The 21,785-nt window shown below is 45.8% G+C and overlaps 1 protein-coding gene across 4 annotated transcripts; it reads left to right on the top strand.

The window, feature by feature from the left end:
* The first annotated feature begins 7,631 nt into the window (after positions 1-7,631).
* LOC139379622 (microsomal glutathione S-transferase 1-like) lies at positions 7,632-21,740 on the top strand. 4 transcript variants are annotated; one of them, XM_071122424.1, is made up of 4 exons: positions 7,632-7,661; positions 15,126-15,263; positions 15,404-15,498; positions 20,314-21,740. In XM_071122424.1, exons 1-4 carry the CDS (start codon positions 7,647-7,649, stop codon positions 20,555-20,557), a joined length of 492 nt encoding a protein of 163 aa, XP_070978525.1. In that variant the 5' UTR covers positions 7,632-7,646; the 3' UTR covers positions 20,558-21,740. The 4 variants fall into 4 exon arrangements, with proteins under 4 accessions (XP_070978525.1, XP_070978527.1, XP_070978526.1 ...); XM_071122426.1 differs by lacking the exon at positions 7,632-7,661 and adding an exon at positions 8,762-8,870; XM_071122425.1 differs by lacking the exon at positions 7,632-7,661 and adding an exon at positions 8,769-8,870 and having other exon boundaries at positions 15,123-15,263.
* The last annotated feature ends 45 nt before the right edge of the window (positions 21,741-21,785 follow it).

Consider the following 21,785-nt stretch of genomic DNA (forward strand, 5'->3'; position numbering starts at 1 on the left):
CAAGTACATACTCAATGTTTCAACAACAACAACAACAACAAGTACATACTCGATGTTTCAACAACAACAACAACAACAAGTAGATACTCGATGTTTCAACAACAACAACAACAACAAGTACATACTCGATGTTTCAACAACAACAACAACAAGTACATACTCGATGTTTCAACAACAACAACAACAACAGGTACATACTCGATGTTTCAACAACAACAACAACAACAAGTACATACTCGATGTTTCAACAACAACAACAACAACAAGTACATACTCGATGTTTCAACAACAACAACAACAAGTACATACTCGATGTTTCAACAACAACAACAACAAGTACATACTTGATGTTTCAACAACAACAACAACAACAAGTACATACTCGATGTTTCAACAACAACAACAACAACAAGTACATACTCGATGTTTCAGCAACAACAACAACAACAAGTACATACTCGATGTTTCAACAACAACAACAACAACAAGTACATACTCGATGTTTCAACAACAACAACAACAACAAGTAGATACTCGATGTTTCAACAACAACAACAACAACAAGTACATACTCGATGTTTCAACAACAACAACAACAAGTACATACTCGATGTTTCAACAACAACAACAACAACAGGTACATACTCGATGTTTCAACAACAACAACAACAACAAGTACATACTCGATGTTTCAACAACAACAACAACAACAAGTACATACTCGATGTTTCAACAACAACAACAACAAGTACATACTCGATGTTTCAACAACAACAACAACAACAAGTACATACTCGATGTTTCAACAACAACAACAACAACAAGTAGATACTCAATGTTTCAACAACAACAACAACAACAAGTACATACTCAATGTTTCAACAACAACAACAACAACAAGTACATACTCGATGTTTCAACAACAACAACAACAAGTACATACTCGATGTTTCAACAACAACAACAACAACAAGTACATACTCGATGTTTCAACAACAACAACAACAACAAGTACATACTCGATGTTTCAACAACAACAACAACAACAAGTACATACTCGATGTTTCAACAACAACAACAAGTACAAGTACATACTCGATGTTTCAACAACAACAACAACAACAACAAGTACATACTCGATGTTTCAACAACAACAACAACAACAAGTACATACTCGATGTTTCAACAACAACAACAACAACAAGTACATACTCGATGTTTCAACAACAACAACAACAACAAGTACATACTCGATGTTTCAACAACAACAACAACAACAAGTACATACTTGATGTTTCAACAACAACAACAACAAAGTACATACTCGATGTTTCAACAACAACAACAACAAGTACATACTTGATGTTTCAACAACAACAACAACAACAAGTACATACTCGATGTTTCAACAACAACAACAGCAACAAGTACATACTCGATGTTTCAACAACAACAACAACAACAAGTACATACTCGATGTTTCAACAACAACAACAACAACAAGTAAATACTCAATGTTTCAACAACAACAACAACAACAAGTACATACTCGATGTTTCAACAACAACAACAACAACAAGTACATACTCTATTTTTTGTCAAACTGAGAAAGTGTCAAGCATTGTGTCGTTTCCTGTTATCCCATTGATTTCAGTAGCCCGTCCCCATGTCTAACTGATCAGCTGTTGTCAAACTGAGAAAGCATTGTGTCGTTTCCTGTTATCCCATTGATTTCAGTAGCCCGTCCCCATATCTAACTGATCAGCTGTTGTCAAACTGAGAAAGCGGTATGACATCACGCTTTTTAAAGTATACTAGATTTCTGAGACTTTGCATACTATTAAAACAGCGTACTATTTAGGATGTAAACAACGGGTATTTAGGACATGGACATTTTTATTTCTATTTTTTAGCTCTGAACTCAATAAATCATCATAGAGAACACACCTGGTTTTGTTGCATCAACACACCTGGTTTGGTTGCATCAACACACCTGGTTTGGTTGCATCAACACACCTGGTTTGGTTGCATCAACACACCTGGTTTGGTTGCATCAACACACCTGGTTTGGTTGCATTAACACACCTGGTTTGGTTGCATCAACACACCTGGTTTGGTTGCATCAACACACCTGGTTTGGTTGCATCAACACACCTGGTTTGGTTGCATCAACACACCTGGTTTGGTTGCATCAACACACCTGGTTTGGTTGCATCAACAACTCATCATAGAGAACACACCTGGTTTGGTTGCATCAACATCACCTGGTTTGGTTGCATCAACACACCTGGTTTGGTTGCATCAACACCTGGTTTGGTTGCATCAACACACCTGGTTTGGTTGCATCAACACACCTGGTTTGGTTGCATCAACACACCTGGTTTGGTTGCATCAACACACCTGGTTTGGTTGCATCAACACACCTGGTTTGGTTGCATCAACACACCTGGTTTGGTTGCATCAACACACCTGGTTTGGTTGCATCAACACACCTGGTTTGGTTGCATCAACACACCTGGTTTGGTTGCATCAACAACTCATCACAGAGAACACACCTGGTTTGGTTGCATCAACAACTCATCATAGAGAACACACCTGGTTTGGTTGCATCAACAACTCATCATAGAGAACACACCTGGTTTGGTTGCATCAACAACTCATCATAGAGAACACACCTGGTTTGGTTGCATCATCAACTCATCACAGAGAACACACCTGGTTTGGTTGCATCAACACACCTGGTTTGGTTGCATCAACAACTCATCACAGAGAACACACCTGGTTTGGTTGCATCATCAACTCATCACAGAGAACACACCTGGTTTGGTTGCATCAACAACTCATCATAGAGAACACACCTGGTTTGGTTGCATCATCAACTCATCATACAGAACACACCTGGTTTGGTTGCATCAACAACTCATCACAGAGAACACACCTGGTTTGGTTGCATCAACAACTCATCACAGAGAACACACCTGGTTTGGTTGCATCATCAACTCATCATAGAGAACACACCTGGTTTGGTTGCATCATCAACTCATCATAGAGAACACACCTGGTTTGGTTGCATCAACAACTCATCATAGAGAACACACCTGGTTTGGTTGCATCATCAACTCATCACAGAGAACACACCTGGTTTGGTTGCATCAACAACTCATCATAGAGAACACACCTGGTTTGGTTGCATCATCAACTCATCACAGAGAACACACCTGGTTTGGTTGCATCAACAACTTTTCACAGAGAACACACCTGGTTTGGTTGCATAAACAACTCATCACAGAGAACACACCTGGTTTGGTTGCATCATCAACTCATCATAGAGAACACACCTGGTTTGGTTGCATCAACAACTCATCATAGAGAACACACCTGGTTTGGTTGCATCAACAACTCATCATAGAGAACACACCTGGTTTGGTTGCATCAACAACTCATCATAGAGAACACACCTGGTTTGGTTGCATCATCAACTCATCATAGAGAACACACCTGGTTTGGTTGCATCAACAACTCATCATAGAGAACACACCTGGTTTGGTTGCATACACAACTCATTACAGAGAACACACCTGGTTTGGTTGCATCAACAACTCATCATAGAGAACACACCTGGTTTGGTTGCATCAACAACTCATCATAGAGAACACACCTGGTTTGGTTGCATCATCAACTCATCATAGAGAACACACCTGGTTTGGTTGCATCAACAACTCATCACAGAGAACACACCTGGTTTGGTTGCATCAACAACTCATCACAGAGAACACACCTGGTTGCATCAATAAATCACAGAGAACACACCTGGTTTGGTTGCATCATCAACTCATCATAGAGAACACACCTGGTTTGGTTGCATCAATAAATCACAGAGAACACACCTGGTTTGGTTGCATCATCAACTCATCACAGAGAACACACCTGGTTTGGTTGCATCAATAAATCACAGAGAACACACCTGGTTTGCTTGCATCATCAACTCATCACAGAGAACACACCTGGTTTGGTTGCATCAATAAATCACAGAGAACACACCTGGTTTGGTTGCATCAACACACCTGGTTTGGTTGCTTCATCAACTCATCACAGAGAACACACCTGGTTTGGTTGCATCAACAACTCATCATAGAGAACACACCTGGTTTGGTTGCATCAACAACTCATCATAGAGAACACACCTGGTTTGGTTGCATCATCAACTCATCATAGAGAACACACCTGGTTTGGTTGCATCAACAACTCATCATAGAGAACACACCTGGTTTGGTTGCATCAACAACTCATCATAGAGAACACACCTGGTTTGGTTGCATCATCAACTCATCATAGAGAACACACCTGGTTTGGTTGCATCATCAACTCATCATAGAGAACACACCTGGTTTGGTTGCATCAATAAATCACAGAGAACACACCTGGTTTGGTTGCATCATCAACTCATCACAGAGAACACACCTGGTTTGGTTGCATCAATAAATCACAGAGAACACACCTGGTTTGCTTGCATTATCAACTCATCACAGAGAACACACCTGGTTTGGTTGCATCAATAAATCACAGAGAACACACCTGGTTTGGTTGCATCAACACACCTGGTTTGGTTGCTTCATCAACTCATCACAGAGAACACACCTGGTTTGGTTGCATCAACAACTCATCATAGAGAACACACCTGGTTTGGTTGCATCATCAACTCATCATAGAGAACACACCTGGTTTGGTTGCATCAACAACTCATCATAGAGAACACACCTGGTTTGGTTGCATCAACAACTCATCATAGAGAACACACCTGGTTTGGTTGCAGCAACAAATCATCATAGAGAACACACCTGGTTTGGTTGCATCAACAACTCATCAAAGAGAACACACCTGGTTTGGTTGCATCATCAACTCATCATAGAGAACACACCTGGTTTGGTTGCATCAACAACTCATCACAGAGAACACACCTGGTTTGGTTGCATCAACACACCTGGTTTGGTTGCATCAACAACTCATCACAGAGAACACACCTGGTTTGGTTGCATCATCAACTCATCATAGAGAACACACCTGGTTTGGTTGCATCAACAACTCATCACAGAGAACACACCTGGTTTGGTTGCATCAACAACTCATCACAGAGAACACACCTGGTTGCATCAATAAATCACAGAGAACACACCTGGTTTGGTTGCATCATCAACTCATCATAGAGAACACACCTGGTTTGGTTGCATCAATAAATCACAGAGAACACACCTGGTTTGGTTGCATCATCAACTCATCACAGAGAACACACCTGGTTTGGTTGCATCAATAAATCACAGAGAACACACCTGGTTTGCTTGCATCATCAACTCATCACAGAGAACACACCTGGTTTGGTTGCATCAATAAATCACAGAGAACACACCTGGTTTGGTTGCATCAACACACCTGGTTTGGTTGCTTCATCAACTCATCACAGAGAACACACCTGGTTTGGTTGCATCAACAACTCATCATAGAGAACACACCTGGTTTGGTTGCATCAACAACTCATCATAGAGAACACACCTGGTTTGGTTGCATCATCAACTCATCATAGAGAACACACCTGGTTTGGTTGCATCAACAACTCATCATAGAGAACACACCTGGTTTGGTTGCATCAACAACTCATCATAGAGAACACACCTGGTTTGGTTGCAGCAACAACTCATCATAGAGAACACACCTGGTTTGGTTGCATCAACAACTCATCAAAGAGAACACACCTGGTTTGGTTGCATCATCACTCATCATAGAGAACACACCTGGTTTGGTTGCATCAACAACTCATCACAGAGAATACACCTGGTTTGGTTGCATCAACACACCTGGTTTGGTTGCATCAACAACTCATCACAGAGAACACACCTGGTTTGGTTGCATCATCAACTCATCATAGAGAACACACCTGGTTTGGTTGCATCAACAACTCATCACAGAGAACACACCTGGTTTGGTTGCATCAACAACTCATCACAGAGAACACACCTGGTTGCATCAATAAATCACAGAGAACACACCTGGTTTGGTTGCATCATCAACTCATCATAGAGAACACACCTGGTTTGGTTGCATCAATAAATCACAGAGAACACACCTGGTTTGGTTGCATCATCAACTCATCACAGAGAACACACCTGGTTTGGTTGCATCAATAAATCACAGAGAACACACCTGGTTTGGTTGCATCATCAACTCATCACAGAGAACACACCTGGTTTGGTTGCATCAATAAATCACAGAGAACACACCTGGTTTGGTTGCATCAACACACCTGGTTTGGTTGCTTCATCAACTCATCACAGAGAACACACCTGGTTTGTTTGCATCAACAACTCATCACAGAGAACACACCTGGTTTGGTTGCATCATCAACTCATCACAGAGAACACACCTGGTTTGGTTGCATCAACAACTCATCACAGAGAACACACCTGGTTTGGTTGCATCATCAACTCATCACAGAGAACACACCTGGTTTGGTTGCATCATCAACTCATCACAGAGAACACACCTGGTTTGGTTGCATCATCAACTCATCACAGAGAACACACCTGGTTTGGTTGCATCAACAACTCATCACCTGTAAACAACTCCCTATATACAACAGTTCAACATAGGGAGCACTAATGGGTCTCTTCTTCTTCTGTGTTTTTCTAAGGGTGCAGTCGGTGCTGTAGGATCCAGTGTGATTGGTGGAGACACAGCCCTGGAGCTGTTAGCATAATGAGCAGCTGTGTGGCCCTACTTCATTACACACACACACACACACACACACACACACACACACACACACACACACACACACACACACACACACACACACACACACACACACACACACACACAGACACACACACACACACATGCAGACACACACACACACACACACACACAGGCATGCAGACACACACACACACACACAGGTATGCAGACACACACACACACACAGGCATGCAGACACACACACACACAGGTATGCAGACACACACACAAACACAGGCATGCAGACACACACACACAGGCATGCAGACACACACACACAAACACAGGCATGCAGACACACACACACACACACACACACACACACACACACACACACACACACACACACACACACACACACACACACACACACAGGTATGCATACACACACACAAGCACAGGCATGCAGACACACACACACAAACACAGGCATGCAGCCACACACACACACACACACACACACACACACACACACACACACACACACACACACACACACACACACACACCACATACACACACACACACACAGGAAATGTAGTCTCTGAAACAATTAAAGTAGTTGACGACGTTCCACGTCTCAAAGTCCTGAAAACTTCAAATCGTATATCTGGTTTAAATAACGTCTTTATCATCTATTTGTCAAACGTGGTCCGTCACACGTCCAGTTTACATAATTTACGTCTTAATGAATCATCAAGCTATTAATAGCTGTTCATTAGGCTTCTGGAATCACGGCACAACCAAAACCCCGGACGCTGAACCCGAAGCTAGCCGAGAAGAACTGGAATTGAGAGGTCTTGGAGATGAGATCAGACATACCAGCGCAGCTCAGATCAGCTTTGCTCTGGCTTGTTTTCATGGAAACGGTCACGGTGAGTCAGCGTAAACTGACTGGGTGCTCTTTGGAACCTGTCTGTCTTCAATAAGGGGTCAGGGAGTGAAGATAGATAACACCTTTGGTCTACTTGCAGGTGATAGGGTACACACACACACACACACAGACACAGAGGCATGCAGGCAGACAAACACACACACACACACACACACAAACACGCACATACACAGACACAGACACACGCACACACAGACAGAGGCATGCAGGCAGACAAACACACACACACACAGGCATGCAGACATACAGAGGCATGCAGACACACACACACACACACACACACACACACACACACACACACACACACACACACACACAGAGAGAGAGAGAGAGAGCCATGCAGACAGACACACACAATCAAAACTGCAGTCGACTGTGGTACTTTGAACTCAGTAATTACAGAATAACTGTACTGCCCCCGAACTGCAGTTATACTGCCCCCGAACTGCAGTTATACTGCCCCCGAACTGCAGTTATACTGCCCCCGAACTGCACTCACACTGGACAATTACTGCAGTAACAAAAACGTGTTCTTTTGGATGCAGTATTTGCAGTATATTGCAATTATACTGCACTCTAACTAACTACAGTTATACTACAGTGTAGTACAGTTATACTACCGTGTATTACAGTTACCGTGTACTACAGTTATACTACAGTGTACTACAGTTATACTACAGTGTACTACAGTTATACTACAGTGTACTACAGTTATACTACAGTGCACTACAGTTATACTGCACTATAACTACAGTTATACTACAGTGTACTACAGTTATACTATCGTGTACTACAGTTATACTACCGTGTACTACAGTTATACTACTGTGTACTACAGTTATACTACAGTGTACTACAGTTGTACTGCACTATAACTACAGTTATACTACAGTGTACTACTCTAACTACAGTTATACTATAGTGTACTGCAGTTGTACTGCACTCTGTCTACAATATTTTTTCGTAAGGGTATGTATATACCATACAAATTGCTGCCTAACAATAACAATGTTTACCGTTGGTAGTGGAATGTGTGTCTGTTCAATTTGCCCTCAATTTCGCAACACCACATGTGGCCTCGGTCCAAGTGTCCCAGAATTCAACAACGCCTTCTTTTGCAGTGTCAAACGATCTCTGGTCTGTGAAATATACTCCTGATTTACAGAAAGAAGGACTACAATCCAGACTGGTAGGAATATATTTACGCACTCATCAAAGTTCATCCACGGGGTTTTTCTGTGTGTTTAATCTACAGCCTGTGCAGGACGAGGTGCGCGCCAGTAACAGACGTTAAGCGTAACATCAGTAAAACAACGTGTTTTTGTTTAATCCCTAACTCCTCCCGCCATTATTTTGTTGAACTTTGCCTTCATGTTAGGCTACTTATCTGACGCCATATGTGCCGGTTACATTTGAACGATAAAACCAACTGCTGCGCTGCTATGATAGTGATAAGAGCCGTGAAACTGAACACAGTAACATACGGGAATTTGCAGTAGTTTATCATTCAAACAGATTGTTTTTTTTACATTTTAATTACAATGTTTCTGTTGACACTGACAGGCAAAACCTGCATAGCGGTGCGGTGCATATTGATGCGGTGCGGTGCATATTGACGAGGTGCGGTGCATATAGACTCGGTGCGGTGCATATAGACGCGGTGCGGTGCATATTGACGCGGTGCGGTGCATATTGATGCGGTGCGGTGCATATAGACGCGGTGCGGTGCATATAGACGCGGTGCGGTGCATATAGACGCGGTGCGGTGCATATAGACGCGGTGCGGTGCATATTGACGCGGTGCGGTGCATATAGATGCGGTGCGGTGCATATAGACGCGGTGCGGTGCATATTGATGCGGTGCGGTGCATATAGACGCGGTGCGGTGCATATAGACGCGGTGCGGTGCATATTGATGCGGTGCGGTGCATATAGACGCGGTGCGGTGCATATAGATGCGGTGCGGTGCATATAGACGCGGTGCGGTGCATATAGACGCGGTGCGGTGCATATAGACGCGGTGCGGTGCATATTGATGCGGTGCGGTGCATATAGACGCGGTGCGGTGCATATAGACGCGGTGCGGTGCATATAGACGCGGTGCGGTGCATATTGATGCGGTGCGGTGCATATAGACGCGGTGCGGTGCATATTGATGCGGTGCGGTGCATATAGACGCGGTGCGGTGCATATAGACGCGGTGCATATTGATGCGGTGCGGTGCATATAGACGCGGTGCATATTGATGCGGTGCGGTGCATATAGACGCGGTGCGGTGCATATAGACGCGGTGCGGTGCATATAGACGCGGTGCGGTGCATATAGACGCGGTGCGGTGCATATTGATGCGGTGCGGTGCATATAGACGCGGTGCGGTGCATATTGATGCGGTGCGGTGCATATAGACGCGGTGCGGTGCATATAGACGCGGTGCATATTGATGCGGTGCGGTGCATATAGACGCGGTGCGGTGCATATAGACGCGGTGCATATTGATGCGGTGCGGTGCATATTGATGCGGTGCGGTGCATATTGATGCGGTGCGGTGCATATTGACGCGGTGCGGTGCATATTGATGCGGTGCGGTGCATATTGACGCGGTGCGGTGCATATTGATGCGGTGCGGTGCATATAGACGCGGTGCGGTGCATATATGACGCGGTGCGGTGCATATTGATGCGGTGCGGTGCATATAGACGCGGTGCGGTGCATATAGACGCGGTGCATATTGATGCGGTGCGGTGCATATTGATGCGGTGCGGTGCATATTGATGCGGTGCGGTGCATATTGACGCGGTGCGGTGCATATTGATGCGGTGCATATAGACGCGGTGCGGTGCATATAGACGCGGTGCGGTGCATATTGACACGGTGCGGTGCATATTGACACGGTGCGGTGCATATAGATGCGGTGCGGTGCATATTGATGCGGTGCGGTGCATATTGATGCGGTGCGGTGCATATAGACGCGGTGCGGTGCATATTGATGCGGTGCGGTGCATATAGACGCGGTGCGGTGCATATAGACGCGGTGCGGTGCATATTGATGCGGTGCGGTGCATATAGACGCGGTGCGGTGCATATTGATAGTGCATTGCATGGATTTTAAAGGACTTAACAATAGACTGCTTTGCTTTTTTAAAACTTATATATATATTTTTAGAGGGTAGATCAGCTTTAATATTGCAAATATATAATGTAATTGTCTGCATCACTTCCAATCCCTGGTATATTTATTTGGTAAATATGTATATATATACAAACACACATCTTTTAAAAATGTATTATATTTTATTATTTCCCCCAAACCCTACCACCCCTCCCCTGATTGGAGTAAACCCTACCACCCCTCCCCTGATTGGAGTAAACCCTACCACCCCTCCCCTGATTGGAGTAAACCCTACCACCCCTCCCCTGATTGGAGTAAAACCTACCACCCCTCCCCTGATTGGAGTAAATCCTACCACCCCTCCCCTGATTGGAGTAAACTAGCGAACAACAACACTAAGGCTTTTACTATATACATTTACGGGCACAATCTATTGTAAAATAGTTCTATTTTGACTGTTTTTAATCCTGGCCTTCCTTTATTTCTTATCCAGTTTGATTTCTATCTGCCATGTATATTTTTAACTGTGCTATTTAACAAAAGTTCTGAACCTAGATACATTTTACAGACACAGTATGTTTTACATTTGTTGTTATTAGTCCCAATCTTCAGCTCCATTCAACCCCTCCCATCTACCTCTTAACACCATCCAGTCCCATCCTTCAGCTCCATTCAACCCCTCCCATCTACCTCTTAACACCATCCAGTCCCATCCTTCAGCTCCATTCAACCCCTCCCATCTACCTCTTAACACCATCCAGTCCCATCCTTCAGCTCCATTCAACCCCTCCCATCTACCTCTTAACACCATCCAGTCCCATCCTTCAGCTCCATTCAACCCCTCCCATCTACCTCTTAACACCATCCAGTCCCATCCTTCAGCTCCATTCAACCCATCCCATCTATCTCTTAACACCATCCAGTCCCACCCTTCAGCTCCATTCAACCCCTCCCATCTATCTCTTAACACCATCCAGTCCCATCCTTCAGCTCCATTCAACCCCTCCCATCTATCTCTGAACACCATCCAGTCCCATCCTTCAGCTCCGTTCAACCCCTCCCATCTATCTCTTAACACCATTCAGTCCCATCCTTCAGCTCCATTCAACCCCTCCCATCTATCTCTTAACACCATCCAGTCCCATCCTTCAGCTCCATTCAACCCCTCCCATCTATCTATAAACACCATCCAGTCCCAACCTTCAGCTCCATTCAACCCCTCCCATCTATCTCTTAACACCATCCAGTCCCATCCTTCAGCTCCATTCAACCCCTCCCATCTATCTCTTAACACCATCCAGTCCCAACCTTCAGCTCCATTCAACCCCTCCCATCTATCTCTTAACACCATCCAGTCCTTCAGCTCCATTCAACCCCTCCCATCTATCTCTTAACACCATCCAGTCCCAACCTTCAGCTCCATTCAACCCCTCCCACCTATCTCTTAACACCATCCAGTCCCACCCTTCAGCTCCATTCAACCCCTCCCATCTATTTCTAAACACCATCCAGTCCCAACCTTCAGCTCCATTCAACCCCTCTCATCTATCTCTCAACACCATCCAGTCCCATCCTTCAGCTCCATTCAACCCCTCCCATCTATCTCTTAACACCATCCAGTCCCACCCTTCAGCTCCATTCAACCCCTCCCATCTATTTCTAAACACCATCCAGTCCCAACCTTCAGCTCCATTCAACCCCTCCCATCTATCTCTCAACACCATCCAGTCCCATCCTTCAGCTCCATTCAACCCCTCCCATCTATCTCTCAACACCATCCAGTCCCACCCTTCAGCTCCATTCAACCCCTCCCATCTATCTCTCAACACCATCCAGTCCCAACCTTCAGCTCCATTCAACCCCTCCCATCTATCTCTCAACACCATCCAGTCCCATCCTTCAGCTCCATTCAACCCCTCCCATCTATCTCTCAACACCATCCAGTCCCACCCTTCAGCTCCATTCAACCCCTCCCATCTATCTCTCAACACCATCCAGTCCCAACCTTCAGCTCCATTCAACCCCTCCCATCTATCTTGCAACACCATCCAGTCCCACCCTTCAGCTCCATTCAACCCCTCCCATCTATCTCTCAACACCATCCAGTCCCAACCTTCAGCTCCATTCAACCCCTCCCATCTATCTCTCAACACCATCCAGTCCCACCCGTCAGCTCCATTCAACCCCTCCCATCTATCTCTCAACACCATCCAGTCCCAACCTTCAGCTCCATTCAACCCCTCCCATCTACCTCTTAACACCATCCAGTCCCATCCTTCAGCTCCATTCAACCCCTCCCATCTATCTCTCAACACCATCCAGTCCCAACCTTCAGCTCCATTCAACCCCTCCCATCTATCTCTTAACACCATCCAGTCCTTCAGCTCCATTCAACCCCTCCCATCTATCTCTTAACACCATCCAGTCCCAACCTTCAGCTCCATTCAACCCCTCCCACCTATCTCTTAACACCATCCAGTCCCACCCTTCAGCTCCATTCAACCCCTCCCATCTATTTCTAAACACCATCCAGTCCCAACCTTCAGCTCCATTCAACCCCTCTCATCTATCTCTCAACACCATCCAGTCCCATCCTTCAGCTCCATTCAACCCCTCCCATCTATCTCTTAACACCATCCAGTCCCACCCTTCAGCTCCATTCAACCCCTCCCATCTATTTCTAAACACCATCCAGTCCCAACCTTCAGCTCCATTCAACCCCTCCCATCTATCTCTCAACACCATCCAGTCCCATCCTTCAGCTCCATTCAACCCCTCCCATCTATCTCTCAACACCATCCAGTCCCACCCTTCAGCTCCATTCAACCCCTCCCATCTATCTCTCAACACCATCCAGTCCCAACCTTCAGCTCCATTCAACCCCTCCCATCTATCTCTCAACACCATCCAGTCCCATCCTTCAGCTCCATTCAACCCCTCCCATCTATCTCTCAACACCATCCAGTCCCACCCTTCAGCTCCATTCAACCCCTCCCATCTATCTCTCAACACCATCCAGTCCCAACCTTCAGCTCCATTCAACCCCTCCCATCTATCTTGCAACACCATCCAGTCCCACCCTTCAGCTCCATTCAACCCCTCCCATCTATCTCTCAACACCATCCAGTCCCAACCTTCAGCTCCATTCAACCCCTCCCATCTATCTCTCAACACCATCCAGTCCCACCCTTCAGCTCCATTCAACCCCTCCCATCTATCTCTCAACACCATCCAGTCCCAACCTTCAGCTCCATTCAACCCCTCCCATCTACCTCTTAACACCATCCAGTCCCATCCTTCAGCTCCATTCAACCCCTCCCATCTATCTCTCAACACCATCCAGTCCCATCCTTCAGCTCCGTTCAACCCCTCCCATCTATTTCTAAACACCATCCAGTCCCATCCTTCAGCTCCATTCAACCCCTCCCATCTGTCTCTTAACACCATCCAGATTGTAAATTAAAGATAACATTTTTTTGCTAAAATAATAATTATATTATTGATTGATTGACTATAACTTTTCAGACCAACCAGTATTGTTATCTGCAGAGTTATCTCCAGGTAAATGTTGACTACAGATCCCATAACAGCAGCTGTGTTTATAGATGCCAGTCTAGACACCAGTCAGACTACAGATCCCATAACAGCTGTGTTTATAGATGCTAGTCTAGACACCAGTCAGACTACAGATCCCATAACAGCAGCTGTGTTTATAGATGCCAGTCTAGACACCAGTCAGACTACAGATCCCATAACAGCAGCTGTGTTTATAGATGCTAGCCTCTACACCAGTCAGACTACAGATCCCATAACAGCTGTGTTTATAGATGCTAGTCTAGACACCAGTCAGACTACAGATCCCATAACAGCTGTGTTTATAGATGCCAGTCTAGACACCAATCAAACTACAGATCCCATAACAGCTGTGTTTATAGATGCCAGTCTAGACACCAGTCAGACTACAGATCCCATAACAGCAGCTGTGTTTATAGATGCTAGCCTCTACACCAGTCAGACTACAGATCCCATAACAGCTGTGTTTATAGATGCTAGTCTAGACACCAGTCAGACTACAGATCCCATAACAGCTGTGTTTATAGATGCTAGCCTCTACACCAGCCAGACTACAGATACTATCCTATTCATTGCTGTGTGTCAGTCCGTGAATCAGACGTTGTTGTCTGTCTGGACCCAGCGTGTTGGCGGTTTCATTGGAATTTAATGCATGTCCAGTATGCACGATGACTCCTGTAAATATTGGTGCGCACTTTTTCCTCTTTATGAAGAGCAAAAAGTCCCAATGCTGTTTACAGTGTCTCTCGTTGGTCGTAGCAGAGTGACACCAAGATGAAGGAAACGCCATCGTTGATAGACAGCGAGGTGTTCCTGGCTTTCTCTACTTACGCCACTGTCGTCGTCCTCAAGATGATGCTGATGTCTCCTATGACTGCATACTTCCGCTTCACGAGAAAGGTATGGGAATGTGGTCATCTGCCTCCACAGTGTTTTATAGCCTGTAAGTGAACTCTATGGTGTAAACTTGTCTCTGCCTCCACAGTGTTATATAGCCTGTAAGTGAACTTTATGGTGTAAAAGTGTCTCTGCCTCCACAGTGTTTTGCCAACATGGAAGACACAGGGATGGCTAAGACTCCAGAGGACAAGAAGAGGATGCTGAGAGTTGACCCGGATGTGGAACGTGTGAGAAGGTAGGCCCACCCTTATAGAGGCCCACCCTTATAGAGCCCCCTAGACTTATAGAGGCCCACCCTTATAGAGGCCCACCCTTATAGAGGCCCCACTAGACTTATAGAGCCCCCCTAGACTGATAGAGGCCCCACTAGACTTATAGAGGCCCCCCTAGACTTATAGAGGCCCCCCTAGACTGATAGAGGCCCCACTAGACTTATAGAGGCCCCACTAGACTGATAGAGGCCCCCCTAGACTGATAGAGGCCCCCCTAGACTGATAGAGGGCCCACTAGACTGATAGAGGCCCCCTAGACTGATAGAGGCCCCCCTAGACTGATAGAGGCCCCCCTAGACTTATAGAGCCCCCCTAGACATATAGAGGCCCACTAGACTTATAGAGCCCCCCCTAGACTTATAGAGCCCCCCTAGACTTATAGAGGCCCCCCTAGACTTATAGAGGCCCACTAGACTTATAGAGCCCCCCCTAGACTTATAGAAGCCCCACTAGACTTATAGAGGCCCCCACTAGACTTATAGAGCCCCCCCCAAACTTATAGAGGCCCCACTAGACTTATAGAGCCCCCCCCCTAGACTTATAGAGGCCCCCCTAGATTTATAGAGCCCCCCCCTAGACTTATAGAGGCCCCCCTAGACTTATAGAGGCCCCCCTAGACTTATAGAGGCCCACTAGACTTATAGAGCCCCCCCTAGACTTATAGTGGCCCCCTAGACTTTTAGAGGCCCCCCTAGACTTATAGAGCCCCCCTAGACCTATAGAGCCCCCCCTAGACTTATAGAAGCCCCACTAGACTTATAGAGGCCCCCCCTAGACTTATAGAGCCCCCCCCCAAACTTATAGAGGCCCCACTAGACTTATAGAGCCCCCCCTAGACTTATAGAGGCCCCCCTAGATTTATAGAGCCCCCCCTAGACTTATAGAGGCCCCCCTAGATTTATAGAGCCCCCCCTAGACTTATAGAGCCCACCCCAAACTTATAGAGGCCCCACTAGACTTATATAGCCCCCCCTAGACTTATAGAGGCCCCCTAGATTTATAGAGCCCCCCCTAGACTTATAGAGGCCCCCTAGATTTATAGAGCCCCCCCTAGACTTATAGAGGCCCCCCTAGACTTATAGAGCCCCCCCTAGACTTATAGAGGCCCCCCCAAAACGTATAGAGAACCCCCTAGATTTATAGAGCCCCCCCTAGACTTATAGAGGCCCCCCTAGATTTATAGAGCCCCCCCTAGACTTATAGAGGCCCCCCTGGATTTATAGAGCCCCCCCTAGACTTATAGAGGCCCCCTAGACTTATAGAGCGCCCCCTAGACTTATAGAGCCCCCCAAACTTATAGAGGCCTCACTAGACTTATAGAGCCCCCCCCTAGACTTATAGAGGCCCCCCTAGATTTATAGAGACACCCCTAGACTTATAGAGCCCCCCCTAGATTTATAGAGCCCCCCCTAGACTTATAGAGGCCCCCCTAGACTTATAGAGCCCCCCCTAGACTTATAGAGGCCCCCCCCAAACTTATAGAGGCCCCACTAGATTTATAGACCCCCCCCTAGACTTATAGAGGCCCCCTAGATTTATAGAGCCCCCCCCCTAGACTTATAGAGCCCCCCCTAGACTTATAGAGGCCCCCCCCCAAACGTATAGAGAACCCCCTAGATTTATAGAGCCCCCCCTAGACTTATAGAGGCCCCCCTAGATTTATAGAGCCCCCCCTAGACTTATAGAGGCCCCCCTGGATTTATAGAGCCCCCCCTAGACTTATAGAGGCCCCCTAGACTTATAGAGCCCCCCCTAGACTTATAGAGCCCCCCCCAAACTTATAGAGGCCTCACTAGACTTATAGAGCCCCCCCCTAGACTTATAGAGGCCCCCCTAGATTTATAGAGACACCCCTAGACTTATAGAGCCCCCCCTAGATTTATAGAGCCCCCCCTAGACTTTTAGAGGCCCCCCTAGACTTATAGAGCCCCCCCTAGACTTATAGAGGCCCCCCCAAACTTATAGAGGCCCCACTAGATTTATAGACCCCCCCCTAGACTTATAGAGGCCCCCTAGATTTATAGAGCCCCCCCTAGACTTATAGAGGCCCCCCTAGATTTATAGAGTCCCCCCTATACTTATAGAGGCCCCCCTACACTTATAGAGCCCCCCCTAGACTTATAGAGGCCCCCCCAAAAATGTATAGAGGCCCCCCTAGATTTATAGAGCCCCCCCTAGACTTATAGAGGCCCCCCTAGATTTATAGAGCCCCCCCTAGACTTATAGAGCCCCCCCTAGATTTATAGAGCCCCCATTAAACTTATGGAGCCCCCCCTAGACTTATAGTGCCCCCCCTAGATTTATAGAGCCCCCATTAAACTTATGGAGCCCCCCCTAGACTTATAGAGGCCCCCCTAGATTTATAGAGCCCCCATTAAACTTATGGAGCCCCCCCTAGACTTATAGAGGCCCCCCTAGATTTATAGAGCCCCCATTAAACTTATGGAGCCCCCCCTAGACTTATAGAGGCCCCCCTAGATTTATAGAGCCCCCATTAAACTTATGGAGCCCCCCCTAGACTTATAGAGGCCCCCCTAGACTTATAGAGGCCCCACTAGATTTATAGAGGCCTCCCTAGACTTATGGAGCCCCCCCCTAGACTTATAGAGCCCCCCCCCCTAGACTTATAGAGGCCCCACTAGATTTATAGAGGCTTCCCTAGACTTATGGAGCCCCCCTAGACTTATAGAGGCCCCACTAGATTTATAGAGGCCTCCCTAGACTTATGGAGTCCCCCCTAGACTTATAGAGGCCCCACTAGATTTATAGAGGCCTCCCTAGACTTATGGAGCCCCCCCTAGACTTATAGAGGCCCCACTAGATTTATAGAGGCCTCCCTAGACTTATAGAGCCCCCCCTAGACTTATAGAGGCCCCACTAGATTTATAGAGGCCTCCCTAGACTTATGGAGCCCCCCTAGACTTATAGAGGCCCCACTAGATTTATAGAGGCCTCCCTAGACTTATGGAGCCCCCCCTAGACTTATAGAGGCCCCACTAGATTTATAGAGGCTTCCCTAGATTTATGGAGCCCCCCCTAGACTTATAGAGGCCCCACTAGATTTATAGAGGCCTCCCTAGACTTATGGAGCCCCCCTAGATTTATAGAGGCCCCACTAGATTTATAGAGGCCTCCCTAGACTTATGGAGCCCCCCCTAGACTTATAGAGCCCCCCCTAGACTTATGGATACGTTTAATATTTTAGGATATTTATATCTTCGATATATTTCTAGGATTTGAACTTGCAACCTTTCGGTTACTAGTCCAGCGCTCTAACCACTAAGTTCAAATCCCCAAGCTGACAAGGTACACATCTGTCGTTCTGCCCCTGAACAGGCAGTTAACCCCACTGTTCCTAGGCCGTCATTGAAAATAAGAATTTGTTCTTAACTGACTTGCCTGCTTAAATAAAGGTAAAATAAATAAAAAAAGAGCTTTCCAAAAGTTGTTCAAAAGAGATCAGTCCTTTATCGACGGAGCGCAGATCATGTATTTATAAATCCCATCATTGCATAGTTCGGTAGGTACGCCGTAGGCCAGCATAGCTGAACTTAAGTTGTAAATATAGAAGAAAAAAAATAGAGTTTTACCCGGTAATGTGTATTTATCTTTCAAATCCTGGAATGTTCTCCAACCGTTACTGTCCGTGATATCGCCATGGGTACGACAGATTCCACATGTGGACCATTTGGTGGGAAGGCATCGTTGTGAAATACTGGAGCATGGACCATTTGGTGGAAAGGCATCGTTGTGAAATACTGGAGCATGGGCCATTTGGTGGGAAGGCATCGTTGTGAAATACTGGAGCATGGGCCATTTGGTGGGAAGGCATCGTTGTGAAATACTGGAGCATGGGCCATTTGGTGGGAAGGCATCGTTGTGAAATACTGGAGCATGGGCCATTTGGTGGGAAGGCATCGTTGTGAAATACTGGAGCATGGGCCATTTGGTGGGAAGGCATCGTTGTGAAATACTGGAGCATGGGCCATTTGGTGGAAAGGCATCGTTGTGAAATACTGGAGCATGGGCCATTTGGTGGGAAGGCATCGTTGTGAAATACTGGAGCATGGGCCATTTGGTGGGAAGGCATCATTGTGAAATACTGGAGCATGGGCCATTTGGTGGGAAGGCATCGTTGTGAAATACTGGAGCATGGGCCATTTGGTGGGAAGGCATCGTTGTGAAATACTGGAGCATGGGCCATTTGGATTCCCAGTTACATTGCTTTTCAATTTTGTACCAAATAGAGATTGATTGTGAGTAGTTTACATTGTTTAAAGGATATATCAGTGGAGACCACCTCTTCCTGGACAATAGGAGACACCATATTATATTGTTTAAAGGATATATCAGTGGAGACCACCTCTTCCTGGACAATAGGAGACACCATATTAGAACCTCTCTCTCTCATTCCCCAGATAATCTGAACTCTCTCTCTCATTCCCCAGATGATCTGAACTCTCTCTCTCTCATTCCCCAGATAATCTGAACTCTCTCTCATTCCCCAGATGATCTGAACTCTCTCTCTCTCTCTCTCTCATTCCCCAGATAATCTGAACTCTCTCTCATTCCCCAGATGATCTGAACTCTCTCTCTCTCTCTCATTCCCCAGATAATCTGATATCTCTCTCTCATTCCCCAGATGATCTGAACTCTCTCTCTCTCCTTCCCCAGATGATCTGAACTCTCTCTCTCTCTCTCTCTCATTCCCCAGATAATCTGAACTCTCTCTCTCTCATTCCCCAGATGATCTGAACTCTCTCTCTCTCATTCCCCAGATGCCACCAGAACGACCTGGAGAACATCATCCCGTTCGTAGTGGTTGGTCTGCTGTATACCCTGACGGGGCCCGACCTCTCCACTGCTCTGCTCCACTTCCGGGTGTTTGTTGGTTCCAGGCTCTTCCACACGGTGGCCTACATCCTCCCCCTGCCCCAGCCCAGCAGAGGTCTAGCTTGGATGGTTGGCATGGGCGCTACCTTCTCCATGGCATACAGAGTGCTAAGCTCAACGCATCTCTGAAGAGGCGATCAATCAATTAATAATTCATCAGATTGATTGATTCAAAGTTTTCAGATGGCCTAAAATAGTCCTCGGGACACTCTACCTCTGAGGAGACACTCACACATTTATTAGACCTGGGTCAAATAGGCTACATAATGTTAAATACGTTTGAGAGTGCTTGATTGTACTTGGAGTTTGCACTTCTGGGACTATTCTATTGGTTCTGTTGTATCAGGCAGACTAACTATACATCCTCTGCACGTTTTGTTTTTAACTCAGCACTGAATTTGATCTGTGCAACAAAAAAAACATGTATTAATATCAGCAAAAAATAATTAAACTAAACGTAGGGCTCGATTCAATCTATTTCACGGAAGGTCAGTGCTAGCGCGCAGTAGACATTAAACGGTAACGGTCCCGCGGAAACTCCATTCAAGGTAAACGCTGCATACATTCGGAAACTCCATTTAACATTTCAAGTGCGCTAGAGCTCTGACTTTAGGCGATACGGATTGAATGGAGCCCTGAACTAAAATCAAGTGTAGTTCAGTATCCGATACCGCATGTAATCTGGCTATTTTTACCCACATCAAATCACCAGTTTATTGGTCGCGTACACAGATTTGCAGATGTTATCGCATGTGCTGTAAAATGATAGTGTTTCTAGGTCCAATAGTGCAGTCATACTGAGCAATACATTAAAATAAAAAAAACATACACACATGACCCGGTCTGTCTGGTTGTCTGACACACAGCCCTACAGACCCGGTCTGTCTGGTTGTCTGACTGACTGCAAACACCTATTTTATATCTTAGACATTTTTTTGCATCTGATGTGCTAATCTAATGTTTATAAATTATTGAATTCGGGTTTTGGGAATTAAAGTTGAATTAAAAACGTGTGGGGCGGGGATTATTGTTTGATTTTAATTGAAATAGGGCCTTTGAAGTAGACTACAAATACCAGAGATATTTTGCTAATTGGCTAATGAATATGACCTTATACTTGATCTAATTCTGTATCTTTTTAAATGCTGTATACAGTGTATATGGTTTTAGATCTACATATGATATGTTTACTAGGCCACATATCTGTAATCCTACTGATTGGTTTGCTTTGTTCGTTCCATTTTCTAAGCCAATCAGGGATTGTCCCTTTTTTAATGCTTTCCACCTGTAAATAAACGAACGATCTCTAGAATGACATGTCTCGTGGTGTTTGTTTGTAGAACGAATATACATAGAT

The sequence above is a fragment of the Oncorhynchus clarkii genome, chromosome 21, assembly GCF_045791955.1.
Source record: "Oncorhynchus clarkii lewisi isolate Uvic-CL-2024 chromosome 21, UVic_Ocla_1.0, whole genome shotgun sequence".
Classification (NCBI taxonomy): Eukaryota; Metazoa; Chordata; class Actinopteri; order Salmoniformes; family Salmonidae; genus Oncorhynchus; species Oncorhynchus clarkii.